The sequence below is a fragment of the Vespula vulgaris genome, chromosome 10 (assembly GCF_905475345.1).
Source record: "Vespula vulgaris chromosome 10, iyVesVulg1.1, whole genome shotgun sequence".
Classification (NCBI taxonomy): Eukaryota; Metazoa; Arthropoda; class Insecta; order Hymenoptera; family Vespidae; genus Vespula; species Vespula vulgaris.
In genome coordinates this window covers 647,330-675,241 of record NC_066595.1, presented here as the reverse complement: position 1 = coordinate 675,241, position 27,912 = coordinate 647,330, and the positions used below count along the sequence as shown (strand labels likewise).

Sequence of the window (27,912 nt, the reverse complement as noted above, 5' to 3'; positions counted from 1 at the left end):
TTTGTCGTATTTTTCTATAATGCCGATCATATTTGACATTTTTCTATAATATCGATGCAAATATTTGGAAAGGCTTTAGATACCGATATCGGTGTAGCCAATCTTAAGGCAATACGTCCTAACTTTGAAAGTGTTTCCTGCTTTTACTCGATTTTACAATTATTTCATTAACTCGTCGATACACTGTGACAGACGTTGTAAAGGTCTTCCCATTAGAAACTAGACTCTAGGAAATCTTTTTTTTCGATGCGTCATCAGAAAAAGGTCGAGTCTCTCGATTTTAAAACGAAGTTGTATACGGATCGTTAGATAAGACGATCGATAATGTTTACAACGATTGTAAAAGGTCACATTGTTGGCAATGAATCATTTTTTATAGTCACATCTTGATATTCCTATTGAATTGATATCTCGGTTAGTTTTTTTTTTTCTTTTTGATCGGGGAGAAGGTTAAAAAGGTATGGTGTATAACACAGCTTACAATCTCTTTATTCGTAACACATATAACGCTCGTATCGTGTACACCTCGATTGCTCGTAAATAACAAAAATAATTTCAATTATAAATCGATAATAAATTCGTACGATAAAGAATCGAATCGAAGAGAAATTGAACGAAGCTATCGCTATCTTTATATACATATCCATATGTAGCTAGGTAAATAAGTACCTATAATCGAGCTATTCTCACGAGCGTTTTCATCGAATCGACGACGATATGACGACATTTTTCTATCGAACGTCGTACGCGTACGTGTATCTACAATCGAGCGTATTTCTCTTAACAAGAGAGCAACGATCATTCAAAGACGAGTAATAACACCCCAAGGGTAACGAGAGTAATCTCTCGGATATAAACGTAGAAAAATGTGAAACACCTTATACGATAACGTATCATTTTGCACATCGATTTGATTTTTTCCATCTTACGTAATACAAACAACGGATGTGAAACTTTGTATTCGCGACGCGTGCATCGTACTTTTATATTAATACATATTAATATAAAATCGTTTACACGTCGTCCACGCAGAGAAAGTATACATCGTCGGATTACAAATCTTTATTACAAAGGGTAAAAATGTGACATTGAGTTTCGTCGACACCATTTACGGGTTAAACGCTATACGATTTCTATTGTTTTTTTTTTCCTTTTCTTTCTTTTTTTTTTTATCCAAGCACTGTAATAGTGGCTAATTACTTAAGCGTAAATATCACTTTGCACTTTGCGATGAATAGTACAAACATTCGTAATATATAGTTTCTTTTTTTTTTTTTCTTTATTTCTTCTTTTCCCTTTTTCTCCTTTTTTTTTTTTTGGTAACATTCAGTACGTATTATTTGTCAATACAGATTGGTACTACGGTAGGAAAGTCGAAAATCGATCGATCTTGAGCTATCGATTAACGAGTATTAGAAATATTACAAGTGCACTTGCGCGATGTATTCTGCAATCCGGTAATCCTCCAATGTTAACGAGTGATTAATTTTCTTTTCTTTTTTTTTTAGTAACCTCCTTCACCGAGGTTTTTAACATTATTTGTTCCAATGTTTTTTTTTAATAATCGTGGAACGATTCAAATACCGGCAGTGAAGAAGCTTTAGCAGAAAGCGGATACCGCATCGTCGAATTCGCAACGCATAATATTTACGATGAGATCGACGTAATGAAAGATCTATTTTTTAGATCGCTCGCTTCGAAAGATCTTCTTTAAATTCGGTCGATACAGGGAAACGGCCGAGAGCTTTGAAGAGCACGTTGTATATCGATATCGCGTGCATCGTGTAAAGTTGAAGGAAACAAGAAAAAAAGAAGTATAGTTGAAGGGATATGTTTCGTGGTTCGTAAGGCGATAGATAGATATTTTGTACACTGCACAAGTATCCTACCCTTATTGCGAGCTTAACGAGTCCGCTGAGTCACGATCACCGATCATCGAGGACGATATATTCGTCGAAATAACTTTATATACATATGTAAAAAAAAGAAAAAAAAATGGAAAATGAAAAAAAAAAAAGAGAAAAAATATAAATGTTCGAAAGAGGACAATAACGATTTTTAAAGGAAATAAGAGCTTAGACGACGTAAAATACGAATTGAGATTATCGCAAGTATCAACTCGCAGCGCGTTTCGTAGAAAATGTTATCACATTTATTATTAGCTTGCACGCAAGCGTGCTCGAATTTGTCGATGATATTCTTCTCATATCGCATCGGATGTTAATCTATGCATCCATCATAGGAGTGATCGTGGCTGGTGTTAGTTGAAGATCGTTGGAGGGGTCGTTTGGCACCAATGATATATTTGCACCGGCAGTGGCTTCCTGTCGAGAATTTGGACCGATCGTCTTGCTTACCGGAGGAATGTAACTCCACCAGGCTAAGAAAAAGAAAAGGAGAGAGGCGGCTTTGCCGATAAAAGCCAGTGCCAGCATGTAGCTGAAACAGATACGGATAATCGATGAACACGGTTGCTCTGTTTCTCCTTTCGTTCGATCATATCGGATACATTGGATTGGTTCTGTCAAAAGGTCACGTCGAGTTTTGTTACATTTTACAGAAGGACCCGATACACCAAAGTGGAAACATTCGGTTTTATGTTCTTATCCTCGGGGGAGTTGTGATACCTGCTACTTTCGCGGAGAAATGCAAAAGTATATCGTATAGTTTATAGATACGTCTACGTTCCTTTAGCAGTTTTCGATATTTCGAGATCCCTTTCGGTCAAGTAAAGTTTCAAGAGAAGCAATACGTCGAACGAATCGATTGTTACGAACCAGAGACGAACCTGCTCATGTAATAATTATCGTAGACGAGGCAGGCCCCTCTTCCATCGCAATTCTCTTGCCACAGGATGCAAGTTTCGTCGATGAGCGCGCCAAACACCATCGGGGCAGGTATCGTGCCCAGAATTCGAACCTTTATCCATTGTATACCAAGAGCGAAAGATCTCTGATCGTCGCGTACGACTCTGAGGGTCGAGGATAGAGCCGGCATCGTACAGAGAAAGGTTACGAACATGTTACAAAAAGCGAGGACGACGAAGAGCCAAAGATAAGAACAGGTGCTTGTGCAGGTCGTGTTTACGGCTTCGTAAGTGACGTTCTCGTTGCTATTTAACATCGTCAAAGTTTTGGCCGTACCCTGAATGCAACTGCAATCCGCGTACACCTGTCAACATGTAAATTCCTCTTTTTTTTACTTCGACGTAGAAACTCGTACGTTTTCTTAACGCGATCGATCGACCGATTAAATTCGAACGATCGGTCGATTAAATTTTAATAAAATTATTTCGTTATTATCTGCAAGATATAGATTCGACTTACTTTGACGTCGTTCATCGATATTTCCTGATAACATCCAGCGTGGCACGGTGAGTAATAAGTCAGTCCATCGATGCCGCAAATAGGATTAAATTCCGACCTAGAGCATCCGCAGGCACTGTTGCAAGAGTCTTCCAACGATAACGATTTTCTGTAATGTAGGTGATACATTAAAAAGGAAAAAAAGGAATAAAAATAGGAAAAAGCGCTTTTTCAAAGATAACGCGACCCGTATAAGGGCCTCGGTTATTATAAGTATCTCTTGCGAACGATTAATGAAAATGACAACCTCCCGGCGTACGTTGTAGTAAATCTTAATTGAATCTGACGGTAATCGAATAGTCAGGTATTTTAAGTCGCGTCGCCGCGATTCTCTCCGGGGCTCCTGCGAAATCGATTTTAACGTTGGCCGTGCGCGCTATTCCGGAAAATTTGATGCGACGCTTTACTTTTAGCTTACGGATAAATAAAATTACGTCGAGTTTCGAGAGGATGGACAAAAAATTTTCATGGTCCAAAAACGCGACTAACTGGCCAATCGAAATATATATGCCGAAGCATTCAATTTTTTTATGTCGAAAAAAGGAAACAAAAATAAATTTCCGATAACACAGAAAACGCGGTTATAAATAACTCGAAAGTAAATCGAACCGAATGAAATTATTTCTTTTCTTTTCTTTTTTTTTTCTTTCTGATTTTACAAGTATAACACAAGAATCTCAAGAGATACGTACTTTGTAAGAGAATGATAAGGTACGGTGAGTCCGGCGAAATTCAAATTCGGACAGCTCAGTGCAAAACAGAGGGTGAATACTATACAAGCGGCCGTGGAGAAGAGACAGAATTTCAAAATACCGGAGCAAGATAAATTCAAACGTTTTATCAAATAACCACCGAGGAACGTGCCACCACCGCCAGCGGGCACCGTCACCAATCCTGAAACAAAGGATGAGAAGGAGCGTCGTTAAGCGGAGTAAAAACAGCGATCCTTCTCTCTCTCTCTCTCTCTCTCTCTCTCTCTCTCTCTCTCGCTTTGACATCCGGTGATCAAGGTAAAAAGTTATAATAGCGTTTTGATCGCTCGTCGATATAAAATTGCTGTGCCTTTGCAGTTGACGGTTTAGCGAAAAGGATTCGCGTCGTGCGAATGTTGCGTTTCTTTTTTTTTCCCCCATATTTTTTGTTTTTTTTTTCTTTTTTTTTGGGGGGTGGTGTTGATGATGAAGGGGGAGTATGGGGAGGGAGAAGAAAAAAGGATGGGAGAAAAAAAAGCAAATGCAAAATGTATTCACCCATCAATAACGCGGCTGAGCTGGCGTTGACGCTAAATTGATTTTCGATCAGTTTTGGTAGGAAAGCAGCGAAACCTGCTATAAGCAAGCCCTCACTGGCACCCGCCAAGTTTAGCATGAAGAACGCAGGATTGGTCAGCAATTCCGTCATGGCACGTGGTAGTTCGCGAATTTTCGAAAAGGCCTCTCCAGGTTCACGAGCCGAGGATTTGTTTGGTTTCGCGTGTGCCTCGGATACTCTCTCTTTAGCCAATTCTTCCGAACCTGAAAAAGAAAACGATCGGAGTGTCACGACTGTTGGCGATCTTTTCACGAGAATCACTTTTGCCGATTCGCATTGATAGAAAAACGATATTAAAAGTTACTTTGATAGAGAGAGAGAGAGAGAGAGAGAAACAGAGAGAGAGAGAGAGAGAGAGAGAGAGAGAGAGAGAGAGAGTAAAAAGCACATCGGCAAAAAGTGATCCCTGTAATGGTTATAGGTAAGTTTGAAATTTGTCGTCGTACCCGGTAAAGCTGGAGGAAATGCCAGAAGCGGTATCGCGATAACAAAGCAAATAACTGCAGCTGCCAGAAAACCTATCCACCATGCGCCTACCCAAACGTTGCTATCCGGAGTTAATCCGATTCTGTAATCATATGATTTTTGTTCTTTTTTTGTTCTTTTTTTTTTTTCTTTCTTTTTTCACTCTTCCCACCGACAAAATCCTTCGCTTTTGTCGCATTACATCGCGTCGGATACCAATCGGGGGATTAAAGGATTTTCGTGGACATTTACAGTCAACGTGGGAGGAGGATGATAAGGACGAAAGAGGAGAAATCGATAAATCGTATTGCCGTATAGGCGAAGAACACATTTCCTGCCGTTTGAGTTTCGCTTGGCTTCTCCAACTAATTACTACGACGAGAAGCTACGCACTCTGTGATCTCTTCCAGAGACGAGCAGAGAGAAAGAAAGAGAAAGAGAGAGAGAGAGAGAGAGAAAGAGAGAGAGAGAGAGATCTCGTCGTTCATTTCGATAGCAGTCAAATTTTTTCTTAACTGCTTCGATAATTCAACTCGATAAGATCCTAGCAATTTTCTGCAAACGTAATTACTATCCTTCTTTATCTACTTTCCTATCTTCCTCATCTATTCTCCGTATCACGATACGACTATTCGCCGTTGAAATTCGCATACGAGATAGTAGAAAGCGAAGGAGAAAAGAGGAGTGTACCTACGTCCTGCAAGAAAGCCTCGAAGGCTCGAGTGCTGGCCAGTAGGAAAGGAGGAGCATCTGCTACAGTTCCCGTGAAACTTTTCATTTGCCTGCGAAATTAAACGTGGCACATACACTTAACGATATCCAGGAGAAAAGGACTATCCTCGTTCTCTACGAGGAGTTTCTTCGTTTCCATCCTCTCTTAGCTATTTAAGTTCCTGGCTACTGTTTCGATGAAAAATCAAAGAAAGTATTCTCTTCGGACGATCACGTTCGACGCATTAAACGTGGAAGTGAGGAATTTTTCTTGTTTTTCTTTCTTTTTCTTTTTGCAGAAATGTTTTTGTCCTTTGTTTTCTTTCTCCTCTCTTTTTTCTTGTTTTCGTTCGTTTAAACAAAATCAGAAACGCTCGCGTTTCTTCTTTATTACTAAAAAGTAATCAATTTCGCCTCGGATAACTGTTGCATAACTCCTCGGCTACATCTTTCCGGTAGTTTTAGTTGGAAGCTCTCCAACGTAAGCTTCGAAGACTCATGATTTTTATATTTTGTGCCAGAAATATCTAACCGTCGAATGTATTAGGATTTTTTTATTTTGTTTATTTATTTATCCATTTTCTTATAAGAATCATTTATAAGAAGCATTTTTTGACATTTTTTGTTCAAGCATTCCTCGCACGGTCGTCAATCGTGGACGCGTCGTTTCCAACGAAATACTGAAAGGATTAAATAATCTTTCATCGATTTTTTGAAACCAACGAGCACAAGTTTCCATTTCGAATCTTTTATCTAAGAGAAGCCAGAACGCGAGAGGGTGATTGATCGCTTAGAAAGGGCTGACTAACTACTCGATCATTTCTTAACCAACTTGATCTCTTTTTCTTCGATTTCTTCGAACTGTCATTCGCCCTCCCAAGGTCACGACCTTTTGAATCTGTCACGTTTGCTTCGATAATATAATAATAGGCGAGCGGACGTTCGCCTCAACGTCGATTCTTTGCACCATCTGTGCTCGCGCATTTAATACGAGTTTCTTTCATTTGGCCGCAGTACTGCAGAGTTTTATTTGCTATCACCAGCCGTGCGTTTAATTATGCAGCCTGAGAAATTTACGTTCGAAGCAACAGCTGCCTTGCAGTCTCGTCCGATTTTTTTTCATTTAAACACCGTGCACGTCGATTGATACGAATCAGATTTGTTGACTGATTAGCTAACGTAATAAAAGGAACAGCGAGATTGGATCGACGAAACATTTTATTCAAGATGGCCATATACGTTCAGGTATTTTTAACAAAAGAGAAAAAAAAAGGGAGAAAAGATATACGGTATACGACAAAACCGTTCGTTAGTTAACAATTAATTAAATACCCATTTTACGTGTGGAAAAGCTCCCACGGGTAATTTACCGTTTCTGTCAGAGTGTCCTTTAGTCGGACGATATTCAAATTTCACCGCTGAATATATCGTCCATATGGAGGCGACCGGAATTGATCGTTTAATTAAGTTACGTACTACGAAATTATTTAATCTATTTCGTCATCGCCGAGACGGCCTCTTTTTTTTTCTTTCCTTTTTTTTTTGTTTTTAATACAATCGTATTATCGTATCGCTCGACAAAAGAATAATATCGGATTTACAATCGGTATTTGCGTCGGCAATATTAATAATTAATTCATCGTATCGATATCGGTGATAAATCGACGAGATGTTTAGTTTGCCAAGAAATTTGCTCGGCCTCGATTCGCGAGGGCAATATCAAGCGAGGAAACAACTAACAATTCTCGTTATTACTCGTAACGCCGATGAAAACTTTCTAAATCCGTAGTTCCGAGGCTTTTCACGAACGATATACCAACCTATACGGTCTTCAACGTAAAACTGTGCATTTTAATTTCGGCCTCCTTCAGACCACTTTTTTTCCTACTCTTTCACCTTCCCGTTCTTGCCACCCTATATTACCCCATTTTTCTCCATCTTTATTTTGTCTTTTCTTGCGCGTGGGCGCCCGTGCCCGTCGTGCCCGTGGCCGTGCCCATGCCCATGCCCGTGCCCGTGCTCATCCAATTTACCATAATAATTTCTTGCTTCAGAAGTTTTCAAGTAGACAACGCGGAACGACAACTCGAACTCCGTAACTTATTAGAATCCCGAGATTTACGATGGTACTACATCCAATTTAATTTCAACTCGTATAACTCACCATCGGAGATTTATCATTAACATTACGATAGGATACGATCGAAGGAATCTCATTTTTTTCTTCTTTGCTTTTCTCTTTTTTATTTTTTGTTTTTGTTCTTCCTTTTTTTTTTCGTAACACCAACACTCGTCTTTCAACTTTCTCGTCGACCATAGATAGAAGATATTATCTCGATCTTAGATCGTACGTACACGCATATTTTATACATAGATCTTTATATGTTTTCTCTCATAACGAAGTATTCAAATCGATGTTAGTTATCGATCGACGATTCCGAGTGTCGTAGAATATCTAATCTAACTTTATCGAAAATATCACTGTTTAATGATCGTGGGAATGAAATATTTGAATGAATATTTTCGAAGCGATGAAAGTCCAAGGTTTACCGTGATAAAGCGATTAAATTTAAAAGTATAAATTCATAATTAAGACAAGAGAAAGTTCGTACGGTGGGTATACACGCGAAAATAAACGCGCTTTACAAGGCTACGTCTATAATATAAACCTCGGAGGTCCTTTGAAAGGCAAGGAATAAAGCGAGTCGCGGCACGTGGCTTCTGTACACTTCGTCTTCAATGATTCGCGGGTAACGGATTTCAAAGAAGAAGCAATCGTCCCTCCGATCTCCATCCCAGCTCTTTGGCAAATATTTTTTAAATAAACGCGTTGAGCCGAACTACCACGCTCTCTTTCTCCTTGCATTTCGCGTGTTTAATATTCGAACGTCATTTTCAAATAAAGAACCTCGACGGTTCTCAAGCAAGGATACGCCTCCTTTGTACTCGGAATTCCAAACGACTGTTCGACTCTTGAAACTTGTACGAAATACTTGGAAGAATTCAGGAATAATCCGCTGACAGAAGTTTTCCGAAAGTTTCGAAACGTAAAAGTCGTGCGATTACGAATCTGGAGATTCGATTATTCGGTCGAATTTACGAGTGAAGCGTGAAAAAAGAAGGAAGAAAGAGAGAGAGAGAGAGAGAGAGAGAGAAGAAAAGAAAAAAGAAAAAGAAAAAAGAGGACATCGTCGGCAAACGAGTGACCATTAATTCGATTCTCACGGAACATCGTGTAGAGTGACTCAACGATAACGTCGGGAGAAGCGGTGGGAGTGAAAAAGGGGTTCGGGGAACGGGGGAGGGGGTGTGTGGAAGAGACGATTCGAAGGGTTTCGATGAAGGGCGAACGAGGAGGACGGGAAGCCGAATAGACAAATGGAACTTGATTGTGCCCTAAGTGTCGGGGGATGAACTGACAGTTTTGAAGGGTAACATCGCCGTCATCGTCAAACATTGGCTCACCGCTTGACATTTTCCCCATGGGATATATATCCACGGGATTACATGCACTATTAATCTCGGCCCATTATACGGTCTAATGGTCCTAAGGGATATTTATAACGGTGCGATTCTCGTGTCACGGTCGTGTCTTTGCATTTTTAGAAAGGTCTGACGCAACGCGAGAGATGCCACTGACGGCTAGAACAGCGAGAGTTCCAAGATTCTCGTCATTTTAATCGTACTTAAACGTTGCGGTTAATGTCAAGGATGCATTACGTCGTCGATTATTTCTCTACGATATAGAATATTTGATCGAAACGATTCATAAATCACGCGATAATTTACTATTTAATTTTCCTCGCGATATAGAATTTTCTCATGCGTAGCAATGAAACAGGTGTGTCCCAAATAGTCGAGTTAATGCGCCCAAAATATTCGTATTTGCATACCACCGGAACGGTGGTGTGTTACACTCGTCGAAATATTCGACGCGTGCACGGTGCACGTGTATCCTCTCTCTCTCTCTCTTTCTCTCTCTCGGTCGATTCTATTCGCGTTTAGGTTGATATGTGAGCGTGAAGGGACACGTATGTGCATTCTAGTGCACGCCATCGGATAGATCGGAACGAACTGCCGATAAATCCTCGCGAGAATTTAATAAAGTTGCGCTGTCGCCCGGCTAAACATACCTTCGAGCGACTCGGGCAAAGAGCCCGAAAAACGTTTATCGTGGCAACAGGAGGCGACAAATATCGATGGAACATCTATCTCGGTTACACCTTTCTCTTTCTCTCTCTCTCTCTCGCTCTCTCTGTCCCTCTCTCACTATTTTTCTCTTTCTCTTTCTTTCGTTTCTCTTAGCCAAGTTCACCGCACACGTGCGAGCTAGAGTCGACGCGCTCTTTAATAACAAAAGACTGGACGAACGACGAACAAATAAAGTGAAAACTATTATAACGTAGAGCAAGAAAGGAAATAAATGTAAGTACTTACGTGGATGGATCGACGATGATAAAATCTGTATAGAGTTTTAAAAGTTCCCCACCGACCACGTACCCCAAAGCAGGTCCTATCACCGCCATTGTGTAATAGATACCTGTCCAAAGTGTATCGAGTTATGTATTAAATGACGATGGATCGATAGAGAAGGGAAGTTGATGCTGGACGTGACGTGTCTCACCTAAATACACGGAGGACATCTTCTTCGAGACGTTTTCGTCCAGGTAAGTGACACCGAGAGTATAAAATGGCGCTGCTCCGGCGCCGTGTAAAAGTTGGGCCAGCAAAAAAATGATTAAGTACATTCCGCTGTAAGGTTCCTGCTGTTCGTCGGCTTCTCCATTAATATCACTGCACGATACCTGAACGTTTCAACGATTCTAACGTCGTTAACATCGTCCTATCGAGTCGTAAAAAAAATGTCGGCAACTTACCGAACGCGTGGTGGACGCGTTGTTCGCCCTTTGACATACGTTTTCCGATTGTTGACCACCTCTGTAGGGACCGACCAGATAATGAGGCGACGCGAAGAGTAAACTTCCTAAACCTAAGACTAGAACGCCAACGCCGATGTACCTGCGAACGAGTAATACTTCGAAATCGTCCAGATTTTCAAGACGCGTCGGGATCGAGTCTTCCGATAGAAACGGAAATCTTGTCGCTTTCGATAGAAACGATAGCGTAACGATAGCACCGAACGAAGGATGACGGAGAAGGTGATTTTGAGTCGTCGATAAGCGAAGGAAAAGGATGGAGATTAACGTCTGCTCGTCTGGCGGAAATATTAATATTTATGACAATCGCTGAGGTGGAAGCGATATAGGTATTAATATTAATACGTAGGACAATGGAGCCAGGATGGAAAGAAGCGTCGGACGTAGATGCTGCATGAACCAACCTGGGTTTCGATGCCTTCGAACGACCACCGAGATAACTGACCGGCACGAGTAGAAGAAAACTCGCGATGTCGTATCCACCGGCGATCAATCCAGTTTGAGACGATCTCAGACCGAATCTCCTCTCGATCGTCGTTATCACGACGTTCACGAAGCCGTTGACGACCATACCTGGAAAAAAGAAAGAAAGAAGGAGAAGAAGAAGTCGCGCCGTAGTCCGATGGCTTTCGAAGAAAAGGAAAAAAAGTTACGAGTACGAAATAAGCCTTATCGTTTATGCATGCAAACGTGAAACTTATGCGTATCATCTCCTCCTCGCGTGCCGAATTATTTCACGCGATTTACAAGCTTCCTTCGCCTTTGCTCCTTACTTCTTTCCATTTTCCTCTTTTACTCGATGGAATACCGATTTAGTTTACGGATTGAAAAAGTTCGGTAAGTAAATCGACGCGGGTTCGAGTTTACCTTTTGAAATCTTCGAAAAGCGTTTGCCGACTTGACGAGAGAAAGTCTTTGGAAAAAAGCTTTTCACGGTGGAAGAATACCTTTCTCCGTTGCCTTACTTTTTGTAATAAAATCGGAGCCCGGCTGGAGGATGGATGAGAATGCAGTTAGCAGAGGGAAGATCGTGTGGGTGCGAGGAGTTTTCGACGATTCGAGTTTCCAATGTTTACCAGTCGGAACCGATCATCGTAGACGGACGAACAAACTATCTACTTCCAATTTCGTTCACGGACCTTGAAGAAATTTCATGATGGAGTCTGACACCGTATCCCTTATTTTTATCTCGCTCCGTGCCCAACCAAATCGAAGCGTTACACCCTTATGTTTTATTAAAGGAATAAAAACAAACAAAAAAATGAAGAGACAAAAGAAAACGTCCAAAATCGTTATCAAACGCAGTCAATTTTGTCGCTTTATTATCGTCCGCGTTAATTTTCTCGGCCGACTCTGATTTCCTCTCTTTGTCTGTCTCAAACTCGATGAGACGGCCAGAAGACGAGGAAAATTCATTAAAACGTTGTTTAATATTAATGCAGTGCCCCGACGTATAACTGAACGGCTCTTCGGAAAACATGAAATCGGATATGAAAAACCATTTCTCTCTTGCGTTCCGTTGGTAACTACTTTTGACGTATCCTACTTGCGATTCGGTATGCCTCTGACACGGCGATGATAATTAAAGGAAAAAACGATGCGAGTTCAAAGATATCCCGAGGACGGGAACACGCGGAAGGATAATTACGAACTGTGTATCCCGCGACGCGACACGACGACGCTCGAAATGACGGAACTCTCGCTTCTTTCATTTCGCGATTCTTTGATAAAGGATCGTCTACCGGGACCGAGAGAAAGAGAAAAAGAGGGAGAGAAAGGAAAGTGTAATGAAAGGAATCGAATCGTTGCCAGGATCGATCGATATGCCAGGACAAATTGGACGTACTCTCGTCGTACGAAAGATGATCTTAAAACGGACATGACGTGCCTAAGAACGTGTATCGTATACGTATATAGTGTGCGTGTATACACACGCGAGCGTGAGATGTGCCCAATATTTCTTTTAAAAGTCACTTCCCCTTACTAATTCTCAGGGTGCTCATCGATAATTAACGCGCTCGCGATCGCTCGTAACTGAGCGAGAATCCGACTTAAGTACCGTTGTATCCGGTAGGGCGGCTATCCGGAAAATTAACCACCTTCGTATCGCGCATTGTACCCGCTAATAGAGAATTTTAATTAAAGCCGACGCGACGCTCTCCAATGCTCTTTCTCTCTGCATACACGCTCGTACTTTCAACGATTTGTTTCTCCGCTGAGCGTACGGATCAAACGCGAGTGTATACGTGCGTTGAACGAACGAACGAACGAACGAACGAACGCACGCACGTACATATGCATGTATTACATCGTGCATCGAACGTCACAAAGCGTACACACCTACGAACCTACGTAGACGTAAATAAAATCGTCCGCGGTCCTACGTCGCTCAAGGGACTGCCCGAGCAGTCTATTGTCCAACAATTTGTTCAATTCTATCGTCGAAGAGAAGGCAGGAATCTCGAGAACGATTTCTTTTGTCGCTCTACGATCGCGTTAAAGGGGCCGAACAAATTTATTTAAACTAAGTACTTCATGCTTGTTCTCTTTCCCTCTCTCGCTCTCTCTCTCTCTCTCTCTCTCTCCTTTTTCTTTCTTTACTCTTTTCTTTATTCTTCGAAGCACTCCATCTCTCATCTTTCTCTCATCTCGGTTTTCCGCGGCCCGACTACAGTCTAACACGCAGTTTCCTTTCGTCGAACTTTCTTCTCCATCCAAACGACCCGTCCTTCCCATCCCCCTTCCCCCACCTGCTATCCTGGCGGAAAACTCGATTTCCGGTTATCGTCGCTCACCCTTCCTCCCTCTCGTTCTCTCCTCTCTACTCACGGCCCTCCACGAAAGCTTCGAAATTGCATTCGAATGCGTGGCTATTAGCGGCACCAAACGTCGACCTCCACCGACCAGTCTCGTTCCCGATGTCGACGATGTCGATGCCGTTGAGAAATTATGTCGGTGAATCAACATTCCGGAACTGATTCCCAAACCTCCCTTTCCAAACATACCGTAAATTTTCTTCGAAAGGCCAAGAATTTATTTCTATTTATTTCCCAAAGTCTAATAAATAATTATTTATCCTATTGAATTTGCGAAATCGCGGAATAATTAATTATTGCAACGTTCAGAGGAATTATATATACCAACCTTGCATAGCCCCAGCCCAGCATAACCAAAAGAGCGCCCACTTGGCCGTCCGGAATTTCTGCAAATAAATTGGCCTGAACCAAAACCAGCCGCACTTCAAGTTGTCCGTGGTTCTATCCGACTCCTTTGGCATTTCCGCCTTTATTTCCGGCTTCCTCGGTCCATCCCCAAACTGTTCCGGAAAGTTGGATAGAGTCTCGTGCATGTCCGGGACGCCCGACTGGAAATTACGTTGTACAAACGACACTTCTCCTTATTGCGTTTCTACCATAAAGTCGAGTATGAATTATTGTGGAAACCTTGAATTTAATTACGTTGCCCGTCTTTACCACCTACGTTCCATCATCTATGCGTATCGATCGTCTCGAGCGAATTAACGATTACCGATCGATTTATATATTTTTTCTTTTTCCGTACGTTATAAAACGACGTCTACGTTCAAATCTAATTTCGTTATTTGATCGATCGATGTATAATGCAGGAAGATATTAAAATTCATGGAAAATCAATGATTTTCTCGAGGGATCCAACGTCGACGGAAAGAGAAACATCGCGAGAGTCGGTGGATTTTTAATTTCGGCAACGCCTCGACCATTCCGCGTAGATCCAAAATTAGAAAACTCCTCGCGACAAAATTATTCACTCGGTGGAAGTAAAAACATCTTTCTTTTCCATTTTAATGTCGTTCTTAAGAGGAAAAATTAGTTTCATTGAGCGGACGTTTAACGATCGCAGTCTAAAAGGGCACGTGAGTTCATCGAACGAGAGCGTATCTACTATACGTATATTTGAATTGCATAAATAGAAACCATTTGAAGAATTTAAAGCATATATAAGATAGAGCCATTCTCACGTTTTCTTAATTAAAACTAAGAGCAACTAGCGCCGATATCGTCGTTCCTAGTATCGAATCATCGATCGACGCGATCTAAAATAGCTACTAGAAAATGAAGATCCTTGATGAATAATTTCTCCGATGAATTCTTTAAGAGATTCCCGATTACAAGATCCTCGCTACGTTCTACACGTTTAACGCGTCATTCTCATTCCACATTTTAGAGTCTCTTCTTCGAGGGAAGAAAACGATCCATCGACTTACACCAAATGCAAATTTGTCTCGCATGATCGTTCAGAGTTTCGCTCTGACTTTTCTTGATTTCCAACTTCTCCTCTCTCTCTCTCTCTCTCTCTCTCTCTCTCTCTCTCTATTCTTCAAAGACACCCGTCAGCTTCCGACAGAAATATTATATTCGATGGAAATAGAGGAATATAACGATGGCGTTAAGATTGACGAAAGTAGAAGAAAAGGCAGAACGTCATTTTCTTCTTGCACATTCGTCAAAGTATTCGTAATCGACGCCCTTTCGCTTTCCACTTGGAACACGATAACGAGTTTCTAGAGGCAGCAGCAGCAACAACAGCAGCCGGAACGTTTCAACCAGACGACGACTTTCTCTCCGTCCTCCTTGCACTCGTCGTACTCGTCAACAGTTTACCAAAGGTTAGACGCGCGACACTTGGCGCCAAACGCAAACTCATTCCCCGCGATTCATCCTCCAACTTCTCTCCTTCGAAATTGCGTTTCCCTTCATCGCGTTTTCGTTCTTCGAGAGCACTCGACGACGAAACCTTCAGTAAAGTTCTTCCTTCTCGCTAGAAAGACGCATAAGAAAACTTGGTCGTTAGATAGCTATCATAGGCGAAGAAGAGAGAGTCAAGTCTCGACAAGCGACATTTTTCTTCCTGGACACGCGCGAATCATTCCCGTTTCTCGTCTTCTCCTTTTTCTCCTTCTTCTTCTTCCTCTTCTTTTTTTTCTTCGAGAAAACTTATTCCCTTCAAAGTCCGATAACGAATATCATTGTCCGCGAGAACTCGATTCCCTTCGAACGAAACTCCCCACGATTTCTCTTGATTTCCTCTTTGCACCTTCTCCTTTTTTCTTTCTTTCTTCTTCTTCTTCTTCTTCTTCTCGCGTAGCCGCTTAAAGACCGGTGTGAAAACTTTGATAACCCTTAGCTCGCGATTAAAATCTATTCGAAACGGATTTATCCTGCTTTCTCGACTTTTCTTAACGATTCGAAGAAAACTTTTCTACTTCCTTCGATTCTAATGCCTTCCTTCTTTCCTTCCTTCCTTCCTTCCTATCTCCTTTGTGACGAATTTCTTCTTTCCTTGAACTTGAAGAACTTTTTCCTTTGAATAACTCGATCGCGAACGATCGCCGAAAGATTCATTAACAGGAAGACATCGACTTTATTACGAGGAACCTATCGAGTTGAACGTTTTTCGAACGATATTTCGAATTAAATTTCACGCGCTAATTAAATTTCACTTTCTTCGTCTAATCCGTTTTGGCGTTCCCTTCGTGTTCCGAACGTGTCCGTTCGCCTTCGAGGAAGCGAAAAACGCGCCGACAGCTTCCAAGCGTGGCAGCTGAGGCCGCGTGTCACACGCGACTGAGAGTACGAAAGCTCGTGCTCTCTCTCTCTCGGACTTTTCCCCGCGAGTTAAAACCTCGTATACGCAGCCGTTACTACTGTAGACATTCTCTATCCCGTTCTCGTCGCGTATCGCCCTCTTTGTCCTTCTTTCTTTCGCTCCACCCCTCTCTCTACCATCTTTCCGTTCTCCGTCTCTCCCTCTCTCTTCCGACTCCCCACCGTTCGACCGTTCTATTTCTGTCTTTCTCCCTACCTTTCTCACTCTCCTCTCTCTCTCTCTCTCTCTCTCTCTCTCTCGTTCACGCGCTACCCCTAATTCACCGAGCAACCCCACCAAACCGACTATACAACGAATACCGCTATAAACCACCACCGCTAGCTGTTGCTTCAACGAAATACCGGAAAGCGATGCTTCCATGCGCCGATTACGATAAGATTTCATCGATTGATTTCAGCTTGATTGCAACTCGATCAGCCCTTGTTCGGGATCGTGTCTGATACGTTACATTACGTTACATTACGTTACGTTACACTACCTTTCTACCTACCTACCTACCTACCTACCTATCTATCTATCTATCCATCCATCTATCTATCTATCTATCGTATTTAACGCTTTTTCGATATTACAGCAAAACGTAATATATCGTATCTCTTGCTTTACCGATTAAAAGCCCGCGTTCGAATATATTCCGCGTCGATGAAATTTCCGCACGAACGACTACTCGCGAGGTGTCGACGATAATAATTTGATACTATATATGTCGCTTGCTACATACGTACGTACGTACGTATCCGCGTCAATGTCCGATCGAATGATGAGAAGAAACATCGATACATCGTCGTTCCATTCGAACGAACGCTCCCAAGGGCGATATATGTACGTACTACATGTGTATCCACGTGATCTAGCTTTTGTTTACATTTTCGATCCTTGCCACGTTCGGTCCATGTTGATTTATTCTTTGATTAATCGACTATGAGACGATTGGACGCTCGGATATTCTCCGACGATAAGAGGCGGATTCGTTCGTAAGGACGTTCCATTGCTGCTACCGGGTTTAGTGTCGATTGTCAACGAACGACATTGGACCGATATCGATACGCGATATCGGATATCGTTTGTTCCTAGACGCATTGGTAACGGTGTCGAATTATACAGTTCTCTTTATAATCCATAACGGTTGCTACATTGTGTTACTCTCAAAACGGATTAGAAAGAATTTCTAAATTTCTATCCTTTTCAACAGCTACTATTTCTTTACTCTTTTCTTTTTTCTTTTTCTGCTTTTTTGATATCGCAATCTTTCGAGAAATATAACACGTTCGTTTGGAAATACGCTTTAATTCGTTCGTATCTAAACGTGAATTCTAGCAAATTCTTTGTTTATCAATAATACGTGTGTATACATGTGTGTGTGTGTGTACACCTACGTGCCAAAGGAAGTAATTTTCGAAATAGTTTGTCGCAATAACGAGATATGCACAACAAGTCGAAATGATATACGATATATATCTTTTTGATACACGTTTCGTGCAAAATATAGAAGCGTCGTATAAATATATTTTGTATGCAATAATCCAATATTTATTTCTTTTTTAAATATAATATTGACGTATAATACTCGATGTGAAACGTAGCGAAATACGAGGATGCTCGTTATGAAATTTATTACAAAGATCTTGTGCAAGTATCATATATCCATAAGAATAAACATTTGACTTACCATAAGACAGATCCAATCTGTGTTGAGCAGAGAGATCGCTTGTAAAGCTACGTAGAGAAACTCGGATGTACATAAGTACGTATCTTGCGAAGTAATGAGATAAGTCACAAGATAATAAAAAAGCAAAAATATGTTTCACTATATCCGTAAAGGTTAAAAGTGAGAAAAAATCTGCGGAAATAAATCAACTTGAAAAAAAAAATAGAAATATTATGAAATCTCGTTCAAAAGAAACGTCTTACTCAAACAAGATAAGATGCAATTTTATCTGGTTCTGTAAATACGAAAAGAAGAAATCGTTAGACGATACGCGAACATAGATTTAATTAATAATCGCGATAGATTCTTTTTTTCTTTTTTTTTTTTTCTTCTAGTAAACTCGTCGAGTCTCAGTTATTACGTTTTTGTTAAGCCACGATATTAAAGCATGCACGGCGGACCGTTTAAAATGACGCGAGACGCAAAAAGTTTATTACGCTCGCGTTCCATTCTCATATAGGACTTTTATTCAAATCCAACGAGCGCGATATTTTCGTGTTAACGTTTAGATCCCATACATGTACCTACGTTTCTAAGTTAAAACGATCAAATAAAATGCTCATGAATAAAAAAGTGAACAAAAGTAATAAATATTTACAAAGTCGACGGAAATATAATATATACGAGAGAGTAGGGTGATTATCTTCTAAACTCTATTTTTATCTGAATGTTAGGAAAGAAAAGAAAAAAGAAAGGAAGGAACAGTTAAATTTTCATAAAAAAACAAAAATGATAAGCAAAGCTAATAAAACGGCTTACTTTAGTTTTAATTTTATCGATCAACTTATCTTAATAGCTTCTTAATAGCTCTGAGCAAAAGGCATGCTCGCTCGTGACTTCTAAAAGATTACAAAAGAATCTGGGTATTGGTGACGTCAATGCAACGTATAAAAACGCGTAGTGGCAGTGAAAATAGCAATGGAGCGAGACAAGAAGGGAATTCCTAGCATGCAGATGCACGAAGAAAACGAGGACATTTGTCAAAGAAATAATCGCAAAGTACATTTGATATTCTTAAATGCGATGAGAGTCTGGGCGGTAATGATAACACTCTGGCATTTCTACAATTAAAGAAAGAGAGAAAGAGAGGAAAAGAGAGTCCACTGGTCTTTAAGACTCTCTATCTCCTCCTCCTCCTTCTCCTCCTCCTCTTCCTCTTACTTCCCTCATCCTTCACGTTCCAAAAGATAGGAGGAAGTTGAGAGTGGAAACACGTTCCGCGCCGACACACGAACGAAGACGTTTCTACACGTAAGATCTGCTTTTTTAAATACTTACTTCCTGACCTAAATCCCACGCGCGATTGTCGCTAGACTATTCTGTTCTCCCCTTTCCCTTGCCCGTTCTCTAAACTTTTATTCTTTCTTCGCAAATAATATATTATTCTCGAGGATCGAAATAAATGATTAAAGCGAGCCGAGAGACTTGAATCTTTTTAATGCGATCAGTTTCTATTAATTCTTTTTTATTGCTTTTCTTTTCTCTCTTTTTTCTTCGTTCCTCCCCAATGACCGTGTAACTACTATCTCCGATTATCGAGGATCATATAACAACAATGTAAATCTTTTCAACGTAGAAAACAAAAAGAAGAGTTTGTTTTTGTCATATAAAATTGAACATTTCATTCGGTCGGTCGGTCGGTCGGTTGGTCGTGTCTTCGACAGAAATTCTATCAAGGAGAGAGACTCCCATATATTTACGTACGTACGTACGTATGGTGTCAAATGAAAGGAAAGCGGTGTGGTAGTGGAGATGAGATAGGGGTGAGATCAACGTATGAGCATTAAACCGACAATGGATCGGCGCGTGTCCCAGTTGGAAAGCTGGAGATTCACAATGTCGCCGGGAGCAAATGTCTAGAGAGAAGGCGGCAACAGCGTTACAAGCAGAAGAAGGGGGAGGGGAAGTTATATATCGAGAGGGAGAAGGTAAATAAATACTTAGGTATATACGAGTAAGGAGGGAGTAGTATATCGCGCATTGCCCGAGCCACGCGACCGCTACGACATAAATTTCGTGGATTTAATAAAGATTCATGGCTTCCTCTTTTGAAGTGGCTGCCGTCCGGCCGAGTCCGCCTCGAAAAGATGGCGAGTAATGTTGGCACTCGGCTCGTTCGTTCGTGCACGAGAGTTCCCAATGATAAAGGACCCATTGACGATGGCTTTAAATATTTCTTTTTCCCCCCTTTTTTCTCCTTCTTTTCTTCTTTTCTTTTTTCCATTTCTTTTCTTCTCCTTTTTTTTCTCTTTCTCTTTCTTTTCTCTTTTTATTCCTCGGCAAAACTCGTAGAGCTTGAATTATCGATTGGATCTAAGCAAATCTCGCTTTCATCCAACGTTCAAACGCTTCAAAAAGTAAAAAAGCAAAGTGGTGAGTCGTTGAACTTTTTCTATCGATCGTTTTAACCCCCTACTTCTCTCTCTCTCTCTTTTTTTTCCGTACGCAAAAACAAATATATCTTTTTTTATTTTCAAATCCACCGATATCACCGGACGACGATCCGATTTGAAGGAAGAAAAACAACGACTGCTGATAACGTTGGTAAAAAATTGTAAAAAAAGAAAGAAAGAAAAAGGGAAAAAAAAAGATAGAAAGAAGGTTTGGATTTCAAAGGAAAGGCAGAAGAGCGACGACAATGTACCGAGAATGTAGCGTATAAATCGAGCATGTGTCGGCGCGTGTCGCGATCTTTTGGTTCAAGCGCGCGCGCGGGTGGTCCATTCTCAATGCCAAGAGGAAGTTTTCCATAATTCTCCATTCAATCCATTAGAGGTTTTAAACACGCCCACGTACTTTTTTTTTGTTATGCGTAGCAATTGCCTACAGGGACGAATGTTTGCGCATCGTCGTGCTCGTCACATCACGTACTATCTTCGACCTTTAGCGTTCCAAAAAAAAAAGAAAAAGAAACGCAGAGAAAAAGAAATAATATCTCTGTTGAGATGATCACAACGAGATGAAACAGCAAATATTCGTATTTCTTTTCATCGTACCTTCTTTAAAACGGTCCATTTTTCTCTATTTTCTTTTTTTTTTTTTTTGCTTTTTAATGGCTTCTCACGCGATCTCTGCCGCTCTTTTTTCTTTCTCTCTTTTTTTTTCTCTCTGAAAAATCGCGAAAATCCGAAGGTATCCAGCACGAAAAAAAAATGGAGGAAAGAAGAGAAAAAAAATCAAGCGGTCTCTTTATCCAACTGGTTGCTCGTGTAATGGAATACATTTTAGCGTGACTTTCCACCGGTGACTCCGACGCGCCATATTCAAAATGAAAACGAGTCTCAAAAGAGCCCTTTGTACGTGCTTCCGGCTTTCCCGATATTTCTGCGGTCTTTCATACCGTCACGTTTTTTAGCTTTGAGAGAGAGAGAGAGAGAGAGAGAGAGAGCATAGTGCTCCTCCTCACCGAGGAAGAAGTAAGAACATTTCCATCCATGTGCAACCGAGCTCTTCGCATTCGCCATCGAAACTTTGCCCATCGTTGCTCTCTCTCTCTCTCTCCCCTTCTCTCTCTCTCTCTCTCTCTCTCTCTCTCTCTCTCTCTCTGTTTGTTCTCTTCCCAGAATTTCGAAACGTATTTTCCTTGTACACGTGCACGAATCGATTTATTATTCAATTTCCGATCGTTTAAAGTGCGTTATGCTAAGCGTCGGCTGAGAATTATACGATGAACGTCTCTACCTCTGTCGATTTCGAAGAATCTCGACCGCAATGAATTCGTTATGTTTTCTTATTCTTCCAGCATCGTCTCGTCGATAGTTCGATTAGAAATTTATCCTTGAAATACAACTTGCACGATATGTAAACCAATAACTGTTATTTTTGTTAGTAATAAATAAGTGGATTATGTATAAGTGGATTTTGTATAGGTGCATAAAGTGGATGTAGGTACACGGGTGTACATACATATGTACATAGATCGGACGGCTCGTTAATGCAAATGAAATGGCATTTGACCGACAAGCGGAATCTCGTAAACCGAGATAGCAATTATTTATTCGTTCCTCTCATTCTCTCTCTCTCTCTCTCTCTCTCTCTCTCTCTCTCTCTCTCTCTCTCTGTTCCACTCTTCCTCACTCGAATTCATTCGATCGAATGCACGGCTAACGAACGCGGCTGTTCTCTCTTTTTTGCCTCTCGTCGAATCTACCGTCGTTGATCTTTTTCTTTTTTTTTTCTTGCTTTTTGTTATCTTTTTTAAAAATCTGTCTTTGAGTATAGCATACTTAACCAATCTAATTTGATCTGCCAGCGACGAGATACGCTACTTCTTCTTTTTTTCTTCTCTTTTTTAAATCATTTTCATTAAGGAAGAAAAGAATCTTATAATTCAAAGAGTCTTTCTCGACGATTCACGAAAATTTGTAGACAAGATCCATTAAACTAGTCGTAACCGTTCCGGCCGTTTCCCTCTCTCCATAACGTTCCTTTTCCATCCATTATTTTCTCTTCGACATCTTCGTGAAGCGTACGGGCTGCTACTCTTCGTAATTACGACACAAACGTAGCTTCCGGGCATTAACCGCGAACGACCATCACGCAAATGAACTGCTATGAGACTATCTCACTCGCGAGGAATAATGCCGACGATAATGACAACAATAGACGGGAAAAATGTGAACGGGGAAAGAAAAGAGGGAGACGGAGAAAGATGGATAGAGAGAGAGAGAGAGAGAGAGAGAGAGAGAAATGGTACGACGGAGGGATTTTGCAAATTCTTCAAAAATTTCCACTTCTCGTCCAGATAGGTCGGATGATTGAGATTGCGATGCGTTCCAAACGAGGACACAGCCTCCGACTATTTTTATAGATCGCCTCTTTTCAATTGCTCTCTTTTCCGTAATAAGGATATGATTACTTCGTGCGGTAGGAATAAAAGAGATTGATCGATAGATCGAGTACGTTTTATTCTCGTTCGGATTTTCAACTCGGGAATTCTAGTGATTTCAGTTGAAATCGAGCGTGGGGAATCAATCGATCCGACGTAACGCGTTTATTTACGAACGCATTGCGAATGAATATGCATTGAACGTACGTACATACATACATACATATGTTTATTCGCATATGCCTATGTACGTACGCTCGCAGAGATTCCTAAAGGTTAATCGATCGAGATCGAAAATGATTTTCTCTCGCTGGGATCTTATCGTACAGGCTGTATTATTCGAGATGGAGGATAGCGGAAACTGTAGGCGATGGATATTTTCTAAAAGTTCAGACGACGTTAAAATTTTGTTGGCGAAGGACAGAGAGAGAGAGAGAGAGAGAGGGAGGGAGGGAGACTCTCGGATAACGTTTTTACTATCGCCTCTTTTTTTTTTCGCGCATCACCCTGGAGTTTGTCGTTGCTCGTAGCGTCACGAACGATAAGCTAGGAGAGTTCCGGCAACGGTGTTACGGTGTATCCTTTCCGAGCGATATCCTGTGGGAATAAACAACTGCGATATCCTAGGGCGTTTTACCTGTCCCTGCGGTGTTTGTGTTTGCGAAAATTTGCATTCGCCCAGGCTTGAAAATTTGCATAAGTATATGTGAACTGAGACTACCGAAAGGCACGCGTATCGTCTCTCTTTTCTTACAGATCGATAACTCTGCGACGCTTGGACCATGGAAGAAATTCTCTTTCCAGCCGTTCTTCCGTTTTCATTAACTCCTTATCAAAACGAAATCTCACGGAATATATTCAAGACGTTACCCGAACGTTTTTCATCCCAAATCACGTAGGGAGGACGTCGTAAGCCAGTGTTCATTTGCATGACCTCCTACACGATCTTTGTTGTTATTATTATTATATCATTGAAAATGTTGGAGCAGCTTACCGAGGTACGAACCTTGTCGAAAGCCAAGTTGTCGATACCAGTGGTCATCTTGGTAATCTGAAACAAATCGTCGACGTCAATATCGCTTTAATTAATCTACAAATTCATTTTATTAATACTCTCGTTAATTACACGTTAAACGCACGTATCTATTTAGACCTGAATAGTTTTCGATAATCGTGCGATCTCGTCCTCATTGACGAAGCCACCGCGACTATACGTAATTTTGGGAAAGAGCCAGGAAATAGCGATCGTGCGTATCCACCGTTATCTCCGTTAATCATGAAATTTCCGCTATTTGCCTAAGCGTTTACCAATCGCGGGCGCGTTCATCGATAACGAGTTGTTTCAACCTCCGATGCGTGTTTGCGGACCGTGCGAAGTAAATCCAATGACCATCGAATACGATTCTTACCGATTATAATCGAATCAATCTTGTTGAGAGAGAAGGAAATTTGAGAGTCGGTTCGTTCGAAAGAAAAAAATCAAAAAAGAAAAAAAACAAAGGAAAAAGGAAATCAAAATCGTGTTTGAATAATTCCTAATATCCTTTCCGGTCGTTTATCAAGAGAATTGGTAACATTCCTTAGTTATCGTTTGAGTCTTCGCTTATATCGTTCAACGCTCTTAGAATACGCTTGGAATATAAAGTTAAATTGCGTTAGGGGGTCGCGAAAACGCATTGGTAACATTCTCGGGGCGTAAGACAATGGCTGATAGGTGCGAATGAACGGTAATAGAGCTCATGGCTGTCGAAGCAAAAGGATAATAGGCGTCGCGGTTAAATCATTATGCACCGTGCATGGTATTTTTTCGACCCCTTCCCAATGATAAATTCAAGGCTCGCATACTAGGTCAAAGTTTAGGCTTGCTCGTCTAAGAAAATATTTTAATTATCCTTATCGGATTTAAAGACTCTTTTTTCTTTTTGTCTTACGACTAATTAACGAGTGACGAAAAGACATTTAATACGAAAAATAAACGTTATAATCTTAAGGCGTGCAGGAAAATAATGTCATAAATGTACCTGTCTTCATCGCATCGTAAACGATCGTGGTAAATAGAGAGAGAGAGAAAGAATAAAAAAGAAGTCAAGGTTTATCGATAAAAACTTGTTACTCTGTTGTCAAGGATACGCTGTATGCATAAATATAATAAATAACCAACAAACGACGAAATTCATTTTTTTAGCTGCATCGCGTGTGATAACACACGTCACAGATGTCGGAAACGATAATGATGTTTACACGAGATCTTTCTTAAAAGTTTTTAAAGTGAATTCTTTGAGTATTAATCGTTTGTACGAATTCGTACTTATCGGCTACAATTTTCGGCTTATATAGAATACTTGCAATGGTACGAACGTGACCCATTAAAATGATAAAAAAAGAACAAATGAAATAAAATAAAAATATATAAACGGTCGAGAGATTCCCAGAGCGGACAGAGAGAACGTGCCGAAGATCGAGCGTAAGGGCTCTCGAGTGGGAGACCATCTTTAAGTTCAACACGATTTCACCATTAGTAACCTTTCTACCGTTTCCACGTGATTGCGTACATAGAATTTATTTCTTCTTTAACGATCTTGCGAGTACTCTCTTTTTTTTTTTTTATTATATTTTTTTATTTTTTATTTTTTATTTTTTTTTTTTTTATTATATTTTTTCTTATCCCTTCCCAAGGAAATTCCTTTGACTTTTTTTTTCTCTTTAATAGTCCGCAAAATTTCATCAATTTTTTATGTTTCGCGACCGAATGAAATTCGTTGCCAAATGGAATCTTATCTCCCACAACATTTAAGAAAGAATCGTGTTACGTTTTTGTGCCGATAAGATTTTATTTCCACTTTAACTGGCATAGTACTCGACTAGCCTTGACATAGAAGTGAGAAAAGAAAGGTCAGTCGCTGGAATAATCGATGTAAAGTCCGACGATGAGAAAGAAGGATACGGAAACTGGATCGTGCGTAGAACGAAAGTTTAACTTTCACCAAGGAAACCGATCATCGTGAAAGTTTATAATACATCTGCATAAATATATTTGTAATCCTTGAAAATCGCAATCAAAGCACACTCTGTTTGGTTCGTCCGAAGCGTGCAATTTATTTCCGACATTAATTCCAGACTTTGATACATCTTTAATGTTTGTAGCAAGTATTTGCGCAATATCCTGTTTTTTAAACAATAATAAGCGACGGCTCTTCTTGGTAACAATTTGTCACAAATTTTCTATCGTTCGATCGCTCGTTAAATTATGGAATACTAAGAAAGAAAGAGAGAGAGAGAGAGAGAAGACAAGAAAACAATAATCTTAGGAATATCGGCTTTTTTAAATAATAATAAGCAACGATTAATCTTGGTAACAATTTGTCACGAATCTTCTATCGTTCGATAGATCTCGTTAAATTGTAGAATATCAAGAAAATGAGAGAGAGAGAGAGAGAGAGAGGGGGGGGAAAAAGAAAGTTTTAGGAAGATAAGATAAAAAGTGCAGCACTTTTTGAAGCGACCACTTTAAATTCTTTCTCGTTCAGCCACTTCTGGGAGACACTCGCGTATTTCATACTCTCTCCCTGTCAGTTTCAGGCAGGAGAATTTAGTGAGCGTATACGAAAAATCTTACGTAATCAATTTCCACGCGTGGCTCTGTTCGCATCCACGAAGGTATATAATATACGACGAAAGATTCTTAACGCAGGTAATATTTAAGCCAACGGAGGTCGAAGGAGATGCACTCAATTAATTTGTTCCATAGTTACACGTTACATCGCTCGAGATCATAATAATCTTGGGGAAATATTTGAGATACATTTCAACGTATTTCTCAAGGGTACGTGGAACGTTCTCTCGGGACTGGTATTTGAGGAAGACCAAAATGCAGAATGATCGACGTGCTTTGAGTGTCCGACGGTATTTCTAAGAGCAAATCAGCTGTCGATAAATTTCGTTCGATTAAAATTGTTCCATCTAATGACTTAAGAATTTCTAATGGTTCGTTAAATTTACTCGTATAAATATTACCAATGGAAATTGACTTACCTTCGGTAATGAAAAATTTTTAAGCGAGGGTTCGCGTACGACTTATTTATTCGCAAGATGAAGCATTTTGACAAACCCACAAATAAAAAGAAGAAGAAGAAGAAGAAGAAGGAAGATCGTTAAAAAAGAGAATAGATAAAGCTCGAATTTCCACGAGGACACATTCTGTGCTTAATTGTACGAAGCAAGACGAGACAATGAGAAACCACCGCTAATTATTTTGCATTTACTCGACGTTCAAAGTGTTCATTTGAAACGTGAGAATACAAACGAAAATGAGATTTTTCTTTTTTCTTACAAAGCATCGTTTGCTTTTGAACGATATAACTTTGACACATTCACGTCATTTTCGTACAATACAAGCATGTTTCTGCGTTAAATGATAACGAGCACGCTTGAATCTTCGTCAAAGAGATCTTTTATATGTTATCGTTCAAAAGACGGACGACGTACGTAGTTCTCTTCTAATTAATTTTAATTACGACACTGAATATTTATGTTTTTCCATCGAAATATCTTTTTGACCGGGTACTTGTTGAAAATATAACTTCATTTTGATATCATCTCGATCGAAGACAAATTTTCCTTGTAAGATAGTTAATAGTTATTATCGCACATTATTTTACACGTGATCTAATAGATCGTGCCACGTTTCATAAAAACCGGTTATCCACGAGTAGCACCTTTCTCGACATGACTATAGTATAAACGATATACGATGTTCGAGAGTACGAGCATAAGACTGACTCTCTCTCACCAAGACGTCGAATGCTTATAGGTCGGTAAGAGTCCGACGACTTTACGTTAGAGAGGGGCCAAGAACGCGCATTCGTCTACTTCGACGATCATGATTTTCTTCTCTCTTCCGAAGGAAAAAATAGTCACCTGTTTTCCATTTTCTTCTTAAAT

The 27,912-nt window shown here is 40.4% G+C and overlaps 1 protein-coding gene across 7 annotated transcripts; it reads right to left on the bottom strand.

The window, feature by feature from the left end:
• Nucleotides 1–468: 468 nt before the first annotated feature.
• On the bottom strand, nucleotides 469–27,740 carry LOC127066914 (solute carrier organic anion transporter family member 4A1). Of its 7 annotated transcripts, none has more exons than XM_051001185.1 (13): nucleotides 27,004–27,740; nucleotides 23,966–24,022; nucleotides 13,934–14,153; nucleotides 11,194–11,362; nucleotides 10,730–10,871; nucleotides 10,477–10,657; nucleotides 10,290–10,392; nucleotides 5,123–5,244; nucleotides 4,616–4,879; nucleotides 4,058–4,259; nucleotides 3,327–3,474; nucleotides 2,789–3,171; nucleotides 469–2,439 (listed from the first exon to the last, which is right to left on the bottom strand). In XM_051001185.1, exons 2-13 carry the CDS (start codon nucleotides 24,011–24,013, stop codon nucleotides 2,226–2,228), a joined length of 2,196 nt encoding a protein of 731 aa, XP_050857142.1. In that variant the 5' UTR covers nucleotides 24,014–24,022; nucleotides 27,004–27,740; the 3' UTR covers nucleotides 469–2,225. The 7 variants fall into 7 exon arrangements, with proteins under 7 accessions (XP_050857142.1, XP_050857143.1, XP_050857140.1 ...); XM_051001186.1 differs by having other exon boundaries at nucleotides 23,978–24,022; XM_051001183.1 differs by lacking the exon at nucleotides 27,004–27,740 and adding an exon at nucleotides 26,588–26,635.
• Nucleotides 27,741–27,912: the final 172 nt, after the last annotated feature.